Source organism: Saccostrea cucullata, unplaced genomic scaffold, assembly GCF_032062105.1.
Source record: "Saccostrea cucullata isolate Sc308-1 unplaced genomic scaffold, CSIRO_AGI_Scuc_v1 ctg5070, whole genome shotgun sequence".
Classification (NCBI taxonomy): domain Eukaryota; kingdom Metazoa; phylum Mollusca; class Bivalvia; order Ostreida; family Ostreidae; genus Saccostrea; species Saccostrea cuccullata.
In genome coordinates this window covers 14,509-25,608 of record NW_026930521.1, presented here as the reverse complement: position 1 = coordinate 25,608, position 11,100 = coordinate 14,509, and the positions used below count along the sequence as shown (strand labels likewise).

Genomic DNA, 11,100 nt, shown 5'->3' with positions numbered 1-11,100 from the left:
TCCTAAATTTTACTACTGGAAACTACCGGGATTTGTTGGAAAAGCGTCAAATTTTCAAATTTTCACATTCTTCTTGTATTTCTGCCCTAAGTATTTCCTTTTCATTCAAACGCAGGAAAGTTATTGTAAAAAGTAACCAAATTGTAAAATTTCAAGAGTTGTCCATCTGGTTTGGTCTAGGTATTATTACAAAGTTTTTGCCCCTGGTGCCAATGTCTTTAAATTTGCCGTACTGCGGTATACTGGGTATATATATAGAATTATTTTGGTAAAAAGAATAACCATGTTTAAATTGCTGGCATGTTTCTTTTGATGTTCTGTCAACATTTTTAAATAAAATGTCCATGGAGGTCTTGAACATTCATGCAAGTTATGCGTCATTCTTCCTCGTCATGCATTGCTTACGTACAGAACAAAGTACAGTGACGTAGTGAAAGCCATTACAGCGTTTTTTGGGTGTTATCACTGTTATGTTGTACATACGGCTGCATAAAACTAAAAAGCTGCGCAAAGTCATGCGCACTCGAATTAGACTTGGTCTCGTTAAATTTCAGTAATAGACAGCACTATTTTGCTATATTTCTCTCGAAAAAGTGATAAGCAAATCTACTCTAATCGCAAACGAAGTTCCGAGTTCTCTTTCTTTTTATACCTTTCTGAATAACAGATGTAAAAATTGCCATTATATATTTTTCCCTATTAGTTTCACCTTGAGAAAGAATCCTAAGATTCATCTAATATATTGACAATTTTTTTTAGGGTATTCAATGCATAACGACCATACATGTATTTTGTACCTAAAAATGAATGGACCGATATTTTTAATCATGGTTGCATTTTGAAGATATTATCAAACAAAAATGCTCCGCCAAAGAAATTTACAAAATTTTGATTTTGTCCAATTACTGGTAATTGCACCATAAATTTCACATTTAGGTCTATATGAACAGTGCATGTCTTTATAAGATATTGCAAAAAGTAATTTGAATTTTAAGAAAATCTTTAGGTGAAAATATGCATAACCCCCTCTTTATAAAATTATGAAATAAAATAAATTATTAACCATGGGAGTTTTGAGCAATGAAAAATGTTCTTCTTATCAAGGGCAGAAAAGTCTTTTAAAAAATTCAAAGTGCAATATGACCATCTCTTCAAATTAATATTTATTAATCATACTATACTAAATATTTATAAAAAGGAAGGCATCTTTGAGTATTGATTGATTGTATGTTGTTGAACGTTCCATTCAGAAATTTTATATTAAATAAACAGAGACTTCACCATAAATTGCAAGTTTGATATTGTTCACACCTTTGTTAGCTTTTCCAAAAAATATCTTTTGATTTGGATATCAAATTACAGATTTTTTTGAAAAAGTTAAAATTAATACAAATCATGAAACAAGATAGAAGACACAGCTAGATGCTTCTAACGTTCCAGTGATAGAATTACCTGCATTGTTATTTTATTAATATGCATTCTTTAATCATTTTTAGTTTGCTAAGTTCATTTATTAGAAACAGGTTTCCACTAATGCGTGTTCTACATTATCCTCTCCAGATAATTGACCACTGGATAATTTTTCATCAACAACTTTTCCAGTCGGTGTTAAATAATCATCGGATCTTTTACTACTCTCCGTGATGCTGCTTGAATTGCTTCCCTTGTAATTCAAGGATTCTGAAGGTGAACTTTTCCTGTCCATAGCTTCTTCATAGTGTACATCAGCATACAGCCGAGAAGATCGATCACTGATTGTTAGATAGGAATGAGAATCTGGATTTTCATCCCCAGAACCTGATGAACGCTCACCGCTTTTTATGCCTGGATGATAGGAAATTATCCTTATAAATCAAAATTTATGGTTTTTATCTTCCTTGTCACAATATTTTCGCTCAAATGAATTCATTAAGACATAACAAAAAGTTTTGATAGAATGAGAAACTCACCGGTTATTTCTTTAAAGGCGGTTTTTGATGTCCGTCTGAAGACAAATATATATATAATTTATGAAAAAAAACTCCTACAAAAACCATTATCTTCACGGAAAAGGCTGCTTTTTCATTGTATTGTAATATAATTAACATATACAGCTGTACTTTCTATCTACCAAAATTTTGATACATAAAAAACTAATTTAAAAAATCACATTCAACACTTAATCATAGTTTAAGCTGGTTTATAAGGTTTACGAATCATTAAAGTAGCATACTAAAAATGTCAGGAAAGGTGTCAAAAGGAACGAACTAAAAATAAGAAAAAAAAAAATTATTCACATATATATCCACAGTGCTATTAATTAATTCTTTTAAATAACTGATTACTTTATTATAAAGCAGATGCAGGAAATACTTATAACAACCACCAGCACTAGTGATGTGACCAGAATAATGATGACCGTGCTTAGAAATGATAGAGGATCCTCTGGTGTCCCGAAGGTTGGTGTTGAATTTGGAGAGAATAGATGGAACTTTGATGTTGCTTCAGGTGTATCTAATCAGTCAGGGAAAAAAAGAAAAATAATTTCATTTGAGTTTCATTATCAAAAAATGAATTACAATTTTTGAAAAATACATGCACGGATCTAGAGGAGGGGGTCGTGGAGGGGGATCCGGACCCCCCTGGAATTTGCAAGGTTGTAAATTCATATGCTAAAGCAAGTAAAATGTGACCCCTTGGAGCCCCCATGGAAATCGGAGACCTTGTTTGTCAAGAAATTTCTGGCTTGGATTTTATTTTGGGTTTGGGATGTACCCCCACCCCCTCTTGGAAAAAAAAATTCTGGATCCGCGCATGAAATAATATAATTGTAGGAAAAAGTAATTTCTTTACTCTCGAGCTCAGCACAGAGTAAAACAACGAAAAAAGTTAAAATATACTTCATCTTAAAAAAATTACTTGACATAAACATTTTGCTTACTAGTATATTGAACTGATCCACAAGGAAGTGTACACTACGAAGTGTATATCAAAATTAGGTAGAAACAAGCAACATGTTGTAAAGCCTGGCTGTTGTAAATACCAGTTCATAGTTGCAAAATGCATGAACATACATTGGCAAGAACATATTCTCATCATTCATTCAATGAAATTAGACAAACCTGTAATATAAGGCCTGGCTGTTGTAAATACTGAGGTTTCATTGATGGAGGTACATCCTACTTTGGGATCACAGACTTCATCAGAGCAGTTACACGTAAAGTAGCAGTTCAAACCAAAGGTACCAGGGGTACAGATTTGAGAACAATTACAACCATACCTGCCAGGCTCACATGCTAAAAAGGTCATGGGGGCTATATAGAGATATGCACAGTTTATATTTCAACGATGTCTATTCACTGTATCTTCTCAGAAGAATTACAATTATCTTTAGACTAGTAACTTATCGTAGGTATTATTCAATATGCACTTTGATTTTCCAACACGAAAAAGATAACTTACGTTCGCATTTCTCAGGTCCAATCCTGAAGTTGGCTTCACATGAATATGGCCTGTATTTATTATAAGACTATTATACTACATTAATAGGAAATATATATTCATGATATGCTTTTAAATATAACATGCAAAGAACATCATATGATGTAAAAATGTTTATATTTCTCCAAAATATGATATATTTTCCTCTTCCAAAAACCGTAAGTCTTTCTGATGTTGTATGTAGGAGACATTGATTGAAACTTACCATTTGTTCACGTGACACCCTCCATCTGCAGATTGTAACAGTTTAACAAGGACTGTCGTTAAGACATAAGGGACCATCTCCGGTAAATACTATGAGCAAATGTTACTTTTTATACAGCTTGATAAGCTTTTCCGGATCTTTAGTTCAGTTATGGCGCAATAACCATGAATGCAAAAATGAACTTTGAACTAGTCCAATTAACATTTCCGCCTTTATAAATCAAACCATAATCAATGAAAAAAATATTAATTATGAAGTGTCGCACGGAAATAATTAAATGTATATCATATTTAGTACTTGAAATGATTTGCATACCACGAAGGTTGAAATGAATTGTTTTATATTTTTATAAAAATTAATACATGTATGTTATTGAGACTTTTTCTCTCAACTTAAATATATTTGCGAGAGAAGAATCCTAATCCGCATGTTGATGCATTACTAAATAATAAAGTAATGTGTATTCAGTCTTGTGTATACTAGGTAAATGAAGCCATTTGCAGATGAATGCTTGCATTTAACCCAAAATCATACTTTTCGAGTTCTAGCATAACACCGATTCATTGTATACAAAAGAAACAAAGCTAATAATGTCTGGCACTATTAATAACATTCTGATTGTACACACAAGACTGAAGTACACTGAAATTGATATTTCAAAGATGCTTGAGTCTCTGAGTACCTATGAGGCTTTTGGAGACCAGGTTTTTCAACAATTTATTGGAATTCCCATGGGCACAAATTGCTCCCTGTTATTAGCAAAACTGTTATTATATACATTGAAGCAAAATTTTTCCAAATTATACTCGTAAAGAACTCTTGGTGTGGCCCTCTACACAACATTTAGATAAATTGAGGACATATTGCCATTTAGCAATGGTTATAATCTAACATCCAAGCTCTATGATAAACGTGATGACTTTAACTTCTCTATCGTCAGCTTCCCTTACTTATGCAGCAACATACCATCATCATCTGCATACGGAGTTTACTGTATGCATCTTAGTTGATTCGATACGCAAGAGCATTGTCTACGTATGAACAATTTCTAAAACGAGGTAAATTATTTACAAACAAGTTGATGAAACAAGAATATTAGCAGTCTAGTTTTAAGTCTTCAATTTGTAAGTTCTATGGTTGATACAATGACCTTGTCAGCAAATATAATTTATCATCGAGTCAAATGCTGACTGACGTTTTTCACATTAATTGTTAGTCCATTATTTATACGTTTAACTGAAGACAAAATATGCATAAATCTGATAATCGAGATGTTTCTCCTAGCTAGCAACATTCTTACTGTTTTCTGGACTATGAAATATATTACCAAGGAAAGGGATACATTTGAGATGAATGAATCTGTGTCTTGCGAACTGTAGTGGATAATACAATAGTAATTATATCCAGATGGTTATATTTTAGTTTTATTTAATTCTTACGCAAGACTTGACTAGGACTACAATTCTGTGATACATATTCACATCAACCAATGATGAGGTACATGTTCATGTGTGGTTCACTATAACTTTAACGTTAATAAAAGAAAAAAGTGTAGACTAAGATAAATTTATCAGATCAAAGGATTTCACGTTTGTGGTGTTTCGTATGCAACGAAATTATATTAATTTTGTTCATTGGCCTTCAATTAAGAATAGTGTGGCCAAATAAAAAATCAATTTCACAATTTTCGATAAAATGACCGATATTTATTAAGAGCACTTTAAAAAACTGTAATGCACTGTTGTTGTTTTTTTATTTCATGCATATTTTTTATTATTATATAAGCTTATATTTAGTTTTAATTGGTATTTTAGATCCGATCAAGATTGAGCTTCGTATCTGACTTCCTGCTTGTCTACATGTTGTTCCATCACCTGCTGATGTTTTTCAGCGTTCATTTTACTTTTCAAATCACCAGCTGTTTGTTTGAAATTTGTCTCATTCAAGTCAAGCATCAATGAATTTGTTCATCCTCATGACTGGTATCCGTCTGTTGACGTTGATTCTCTTGAAATAAATTTATCAAACATTCTGGTTCCAACACAAAGTCAGCCTCACTTTCATCCAAAAATTGCTGAGACGTAATTGAATGCAATGATGGCGACGTAGAATTACTTTCTACGTCATACTGATTCACTCTCGATGTCCTACTTCTTAATGAAAGAATGTTATAGTTTTCTTTAACAGAATGGTCATACGAATCATCTAAATCGGTAGAAGGGCAAATTCTCGTGTTTAACATACTGGAATCTGTATAATTGCACTCACTATATATATTTTCATCCTCACTCCTCATACCAGTCAACTGTAAGTTGTTTAAAAGCTTTCCTGAAAAATTCAAAGTCAGCAAATAGAATTCATATTAAGCAAGTTACATGTAATACATAATTTAGAATCAAACAATACAGAGAAAGGGATGAAATGTTATTTATATTGAGTCACATAGAGTCTACTCACTGTATTCACGTTTGTAAATCCTTTTACTTAATCTAGAGAAAAATATCATCTTAAATTTTTATACATAATTGAAATCAGTCTTTGAGGATTAAACAAAAATTTACATGCTCACTTAAGATAAAGGTGTTAGAAAATACCTTATTAGAATAAAAGCACACAAAACACTGAAGAAAACTACTGCTGCTGATGAAATCAGCAGAGATAATGTTATTTCATTCAGTGGCAGTAATTTGTTGTCTGGCGTTGAGATTACTAGAGGAAGTCTGGTATAATGAATCTCTGACTGGACGGCGTAATGTACTGACGATTTTTCTGGAAGACAAAAGAAAGCATCAAATAAAATAAAAATGCAAGACACATGTAATTCAAAACAAATATACAAACTCGATCGAACAAGATTGTAGAAAATTTGAACAATCTTAATTATTAGTCAAGTACATCTACAAAACGAGGCAAAGTTATCATCAGTCTCTCTAAATGTTATCGTTTATGTTATCATGGGTACATGAACAATGACCTTGTCAGCAGGTACAGTCTTTCATTAAGACAAATGTTGACCGCCTTTTTGCATACTAATTGCATACTAATTCTTAGGGCATTTTAGGGCATTTTATATTTACACACTGAACTGTCTACGATTTATTTAATCGTTTGCCTGATCAAGACAAGGAGAAGAAAGCAGGTGTGACCAATTGCCGGGGATTCCATGGCACTAGATCCCACCTCTTATATTTTTGGATATTCGTCCTGCTTCCTTATTTTAGATTAGGATTTTTTTCAGATTTTGTAGGTTTATATACTTAAAATCAAACCCTGACTGCATTCATGAAATAGATGATGATTGCATAGAATTAAGCTGAAATACGAACTCTGTTCTAAGAAAAATGTAGGTACATGTAATATATATATATATATATTTTTTGAGACGATAGTTGCATGTGTGTGTGAACATACATTGCCAAGAACATATTCTCATCATTCAATGAAATTAGACAAACCTGTAATATAAGGCCTGGCTGTTGTAAATACTGAGGTTTCGTTGATGGAGGTACACCCTACTTTGGGATCACAGACTTCATCAGAGCAGTTACACGTAAAGTAGCAGTTCAAACCAAAGGTACCAGGGGTACAGATTTGAGAACAATTACAACCATATCTGCCAGGCTCACATGCTGAAGGAAGAATTAAGTTTATTTTGTTTATTCATATATATTCCCACCATATTTAAAGGAAAACGTATTATAACTGTTTAACATTATAGAATATCCATTATCATCATACGAGGGCTGTTCAATAAAAAATGAACTCTATGACATACAGCAGAAATGTCATATATTACATTAAGCTTAACTAATTTCTCTCATGATTGAAAATTTAATGAATGACATCAGTTTATGTGACCACTTTTCATATTTTTATTGTCAGGAGCTGGAAAACAAGGGCTATTCGAGACACTACATTAAAAATGAATGGTAAAAAATCAGTAAACTTTAGAGAAATTAAACGCTTCATTGAAGCTGATGTAAAACATGATAAGAATCCCAAAGAAATATTTACTGAAATTTGTGAAATTTACAGCAACCAATGTCTGTTTTATAAATACATGAGCTGGTGGATTTCAATAAACAATAATAATATAGTGGGCATCAAAGATGGGTACCGTCCTTGGCGACAAGGACTTAAAACAATCAATGTTCTGTTTGCCAAAATTTAACAAATTATCACTTATGATGTTTGATTGACTTTAAAACACATAGCAAATTCAATAGGCATCAATTTGGGGGTAGTTCACACTATTTTAAAGAAACGTTTGACAATAAAAAAAGATAAGTACTCAATGGTCACCCTATGTTTTAAAATCAAAGTACTCAGAAGTACAGAGAGCCGGACTCATTTACAGAGTAGAATGAATTTCGTACATGAATCACGTTTATATTGTGACGAATTTTTTTTTTAAACTATCAATATAAATGATAAGACACTGACAGTGAGTTTTTCAATCCTAATACCACGGTCCGATTTTGTCAGAATCAGAATTAATCTGGTACCAAGGCTGAATGTAAACAAACAGGCCAGTCTGGTTCCCTTTCCTGTTTTTCCTCGTAAGTGTAGAGAACTACGATAACATTTTTAGTATCAAAAATCCTTACGCTAATGAATTATGTTCTTTGACTTAGGACGGAAGTTTTCAAAGTCATTGCTTCTAATGTTTATTTATATAGATAAAACTTCGTTTTATTTTTGTTGCTTTATTTAGCGTTTGTATTAACTCAAAAGCGGTTGAGAGTAAGAACTATATTTTTGCACGTAACTTTAAAATGACGACTATGGGGTTGACTTCCTGCCTTGAACAGGATGACATAAGCCGGCAATTGCTCTTTGAGCAATAAGCCCGGCTAAAAATGAGTGAAAACGAGATCGTGTAATAATATCTAAACAGTTTGTCACAAGTGGTGAAAAGTCAAATCTCAACCGGGACTCAAACCCAGGGTCTCTGGCGTAGCGTGCCAGCGATCTAGCCAACTGAGCTATTGAGACCCGATATATTGACTGACTCTCAGGCACCTGTGAACCCGGTGACACATTCCTTCTCTTTGTAGAAATTCGTCCTCGAATTCTAATAGTTAAGGAAATGCGTGAGGCCTATTCAAAGGGGACAGTGGGTTTTTCGTTGGGCGCCAAATGTCACAGGTGGTGAAAACCGGGTCTCAACCGGGACTCGAACCCAGGGCCTCTGGCGTAGCATGCCAGCGGTCTAGCCAACTGAGCTATTGAGACCCGATATATTGACTGATTCTCACTCTGTGAACCCGGTGACAGAGCTTTCCAAAACAATTTGCATCAATTTGGAATTTCCCGATCTATTTTTAGATCAATGTAGGGGAAATAAATCCTTGTATTCACCTGGAACGTCACGTGCAGGTTAATACAACGTAGCATCTTTCTAACATTGTTTGATCTTATCCAATCAGAGAGATGGACATTATTCAATCATATAATGAATTAATTTTCTTCATGACAGCGTCCAAACCCACTACATTAAATTTCTCCATGATAGCGTCCAGACCCACTTGCCATGAAGAGTAGAGAATATTTGGGGATAAACAGAAAGGTAATATTTTGTCACACAGTAATATTCCCCATATCTGTCACCCTTTGACTTGGTTCATTTTCGAAACGTGAAAAAAAAAACTTTCAAAAAGAAGAAACAAGTCCAGGAAATCATAATCCAGTATACGAAGGGCCATACTCAAAATCAGAAGTTGGATAAAAATGTTACGGACATGTTTTAATTCAAATAGAATATTAAAGATAAATCGTTAAGACTAAATTATTGAAAAGCGTCTTTTGCTTCTTTCCGAGCACCGACGGCATTATTTATTGAACAGCCCTCAATCATTTATGCTAATTTCTACTTTCATTTGTGTGTACCAGTGAACTTACGTTCACATTTTTCTGGTCCTATTCGAAAGTTGGCTTCACATGAATATGGCCTTAAAATAAAATAAAAAAGAATCATTGGTTTAAATTAAACCAGTAAAGCACTTCAAAAAGGTTTAAGTTGAGTAACCAAATTATGATCAACCTCGAATATAGAACTTGAAAGGTTCTACAAATTAATAATGTCCACAGCAATATAACGTCAACTAATTTACCAGTAGTCATCCTGAATTAAAAATAAATATGCTAAGAACATGTTGAATTTGGGAAAAATAAACAACATATGCATGTGCTTGAATAAAGAACTACGTAAATAATTGAGGAAGTCAGTTGAAAATGCTGTAGAGGGCAAGGTTGCTAAACATCCTGCATTAAAATATCTTCCCAAAGCTTTTAACAATGTTTAAAACAATTTAAACAACACAACATCTACTGCATGAAGGATACTTATTAATGTTAAAATAATATGGAACAAATTAGTCGCAAAAATTTCGGGCAAATAAATTCCAGCATCTCCTTATCAATTTTTGCAATTCACCAAAAGCTTTGAACTTGAGATTGAATCATATAAATTGAAATATTTACCTAAAACAAGTTGGCATTGGTATTAATAAATAAACATGACACAGCTTCAAATAAACGTATTTAAGACATATATCAACAAGCAAAATTAAGAAAACAATGAATTATTAATTTTATAATCAACATTGGAGAAAAATATACATATACTGTCGTACCATTTATCAACATGGCATCCTCCATCGGTGTAACACACTGTTGTTAACATTATAGTTATAATGTTTGTAGAACATGCCATCGCATGCACATTAACACATGATACATTTAAACTAATGAAAAGGCAAAGATGTTAACTATTACGACTTATTTCATTGAATTTAGTTAATTGCTCTTCACCGTTTCATTTTCTATTTTCATTCCATGTAAGATGAGCACGTGGTTTGACATTCCATCACTGGGTCGTTATTTTTTTAATTGAATTTCCCTTTCCCTTCCACGATATAAGGATTTCCAAAAATAGAATTCATATCAAGGAAATTAGATAGTTTAGAAAATATGACAAATTCATAACATCGATTGTATCCTTGGGTTCATTTTTCAGACTTCATGATCAGCATTATTCAAGTAAAGAGAACAATGATGAGGTATTGGTTTAGAAAAAATGTATTGACTGAGGAAATATTAAAAGAATATATAGGTATACCATAAAAAGTCATTTTTACGTTTCACTTTACACTTGTCCACATCACGCAGTGAATAGTGCGTATCCTTTAGAATCGCGAATTAGGAATTGTGGCGTCTCAATATGAGTGAAATGTTCTCAAAAGGAACGTTAATTAGGGAATTATGCATGTAAAGATTTTTTAAAAATTAATAGTAATTACAAGAAAAAAAATGACACGTCAGAGATGTGCGCTTATGGATCGACCCTCTCGAAGATAAGCAAGGTTAACTTGGTTTTCACTGATGAAGTGTAATTAGGAACAGTACGGGTATTC

General features: G+C 32.9%; 2 protein-coding genes and 1 non-coding gene across 6 annotated transcripts; all 3 read right to left on the bottom strand.

The window, feature by feature from the left end:
* Nucleotides 1-1,140: 1,140 nt before the first annotated feature.
* On the bottom strand, nucleotides 1,141-3,897 carry LOC134228874 (uncharacterized). 3 transcript variants are annotated; one of them, XM_062710566.1, is made up of 6 exons: nucleotides 3,686-3,897; nucleotides 3,442-3,491; nucleotides 3,102-3,275; nucleotides 2,325-2,493; nucleotides 1,950-1,984; nucleotides 1,141-1,824 (listed from the first exon to the last, which is right to left on the bottom strand). In XM_062710566.1, the coding sequence occupies exons 1-6, from the start codon at nucleotides 3,760-3,762 to the stop codon at nucleotides 1,514-1,516; spliced, it is 816 nt and encodes a 271-aa protein (XP_062566550.1). In that variant the 5' UTR covers nucleotides 3,763-3,897; the 3' UTR covers nucleotides 1,141-1,513. The 3 variants fall into 3 exon arrangements, with proteins under 3 accessions (XP_062566550.1, XP_062566551.1, XP_062566553.1); XM_062710567.1 differs by having other exon boundaries at nucleotides 3,442-3,508; nucleotides 3,686-3,766; XM_062710569.1 differs by lacking the exon at nucleotides 3,102-3,275.
* Nucleotides 3,898-5,144: 1,247 nt separating this feature from the next.
* LOC134228873 (uncharacterized) lies at nucleotides 5,145-11,100 on the bottom strand. Of its 2 annotated transcripts, XM_062710564.1 has the most exons (6): nucleotides 10,321-11,096; nucleotides 9,587-9,636; nucleotides 7,141-7,314; nucleotides 6,280-6,454; nucleotides 6,143-6,174; nucleotides 5,145-6,013 (listed from the first exon to the last, which is right to left on the bottom strand). In XM_062710564.1, exons 1-6 carry the CDS (start codon nucleotides 10,398-10,400, stop codon nucleotides 5,640-5,642), a joined length of 885 nt encoding a protein of 294 aa, XP_062566548.1. In that variant the 5' UTR covers nucleotides 10,401-11,096; the 3' UTR covers nucleotides 5,145-5,639. The 2 variants fall into 2 exon arrangements, with proteins under 2 accessions (XP_062566548.1, XP_062566549.1); XM_062710565.1 differs by lacking the exon at nucleotides 9,587-9,636 and having other exon boundaries at nucleotides 10,321-11,100.
* On the bottom strand, nucleotides 8,847-8,920 carry Trnas-gcu (transfer RNA serine (anticodon GCU)). Its single transcript has one exon. It is a non-coding gene; the product is annotated as a tRNA-Ser (tRNA).

Coding starts and splice junctions, on each gene's coding strand:
- LOC134228873 (XM_062710564.1), bottom strand. CDS start 10,400: ATGGCATGTTCTACAAACATTATAACTATAATGTTAACAACAGTGTGT. Junction 7,315..9,586: donor AGGACCAGAAAAATGTGAAC/GTAAGTTCACTG, acceptor TTCTTCCTTCAG/CATGTGAGCCTGGCAGATAT. Junction 6,175..6,279: donor TGTGCTTTTATTCTAATAAG/GTATTTTCTAAC, acceptor ATTTTTCTCTAG/ATTAAGTAAAAGGATTTACA.
- LOC134228874 (XM_062710566.1), bottom strand. CDS start 3,762: ATGGTCCCTTATGTCTTAACGACAGTCCTTGTTAAACTGTTACAATCT. Junction 3,276..3,441: donor TGGACCTGAGAAATGCGAAC/GTAAGTTATCTT, acceptor TGACCTTTTTAG/CATGTGAGCCTGGCAGGTAT. Junction 1,985..2,324: donor TGCATCTGCTTTATAATAAA/GTAATCAGTTAT, acceptor ATTTGTCTTCAG/ACGGACATCAAAAACCGCCT.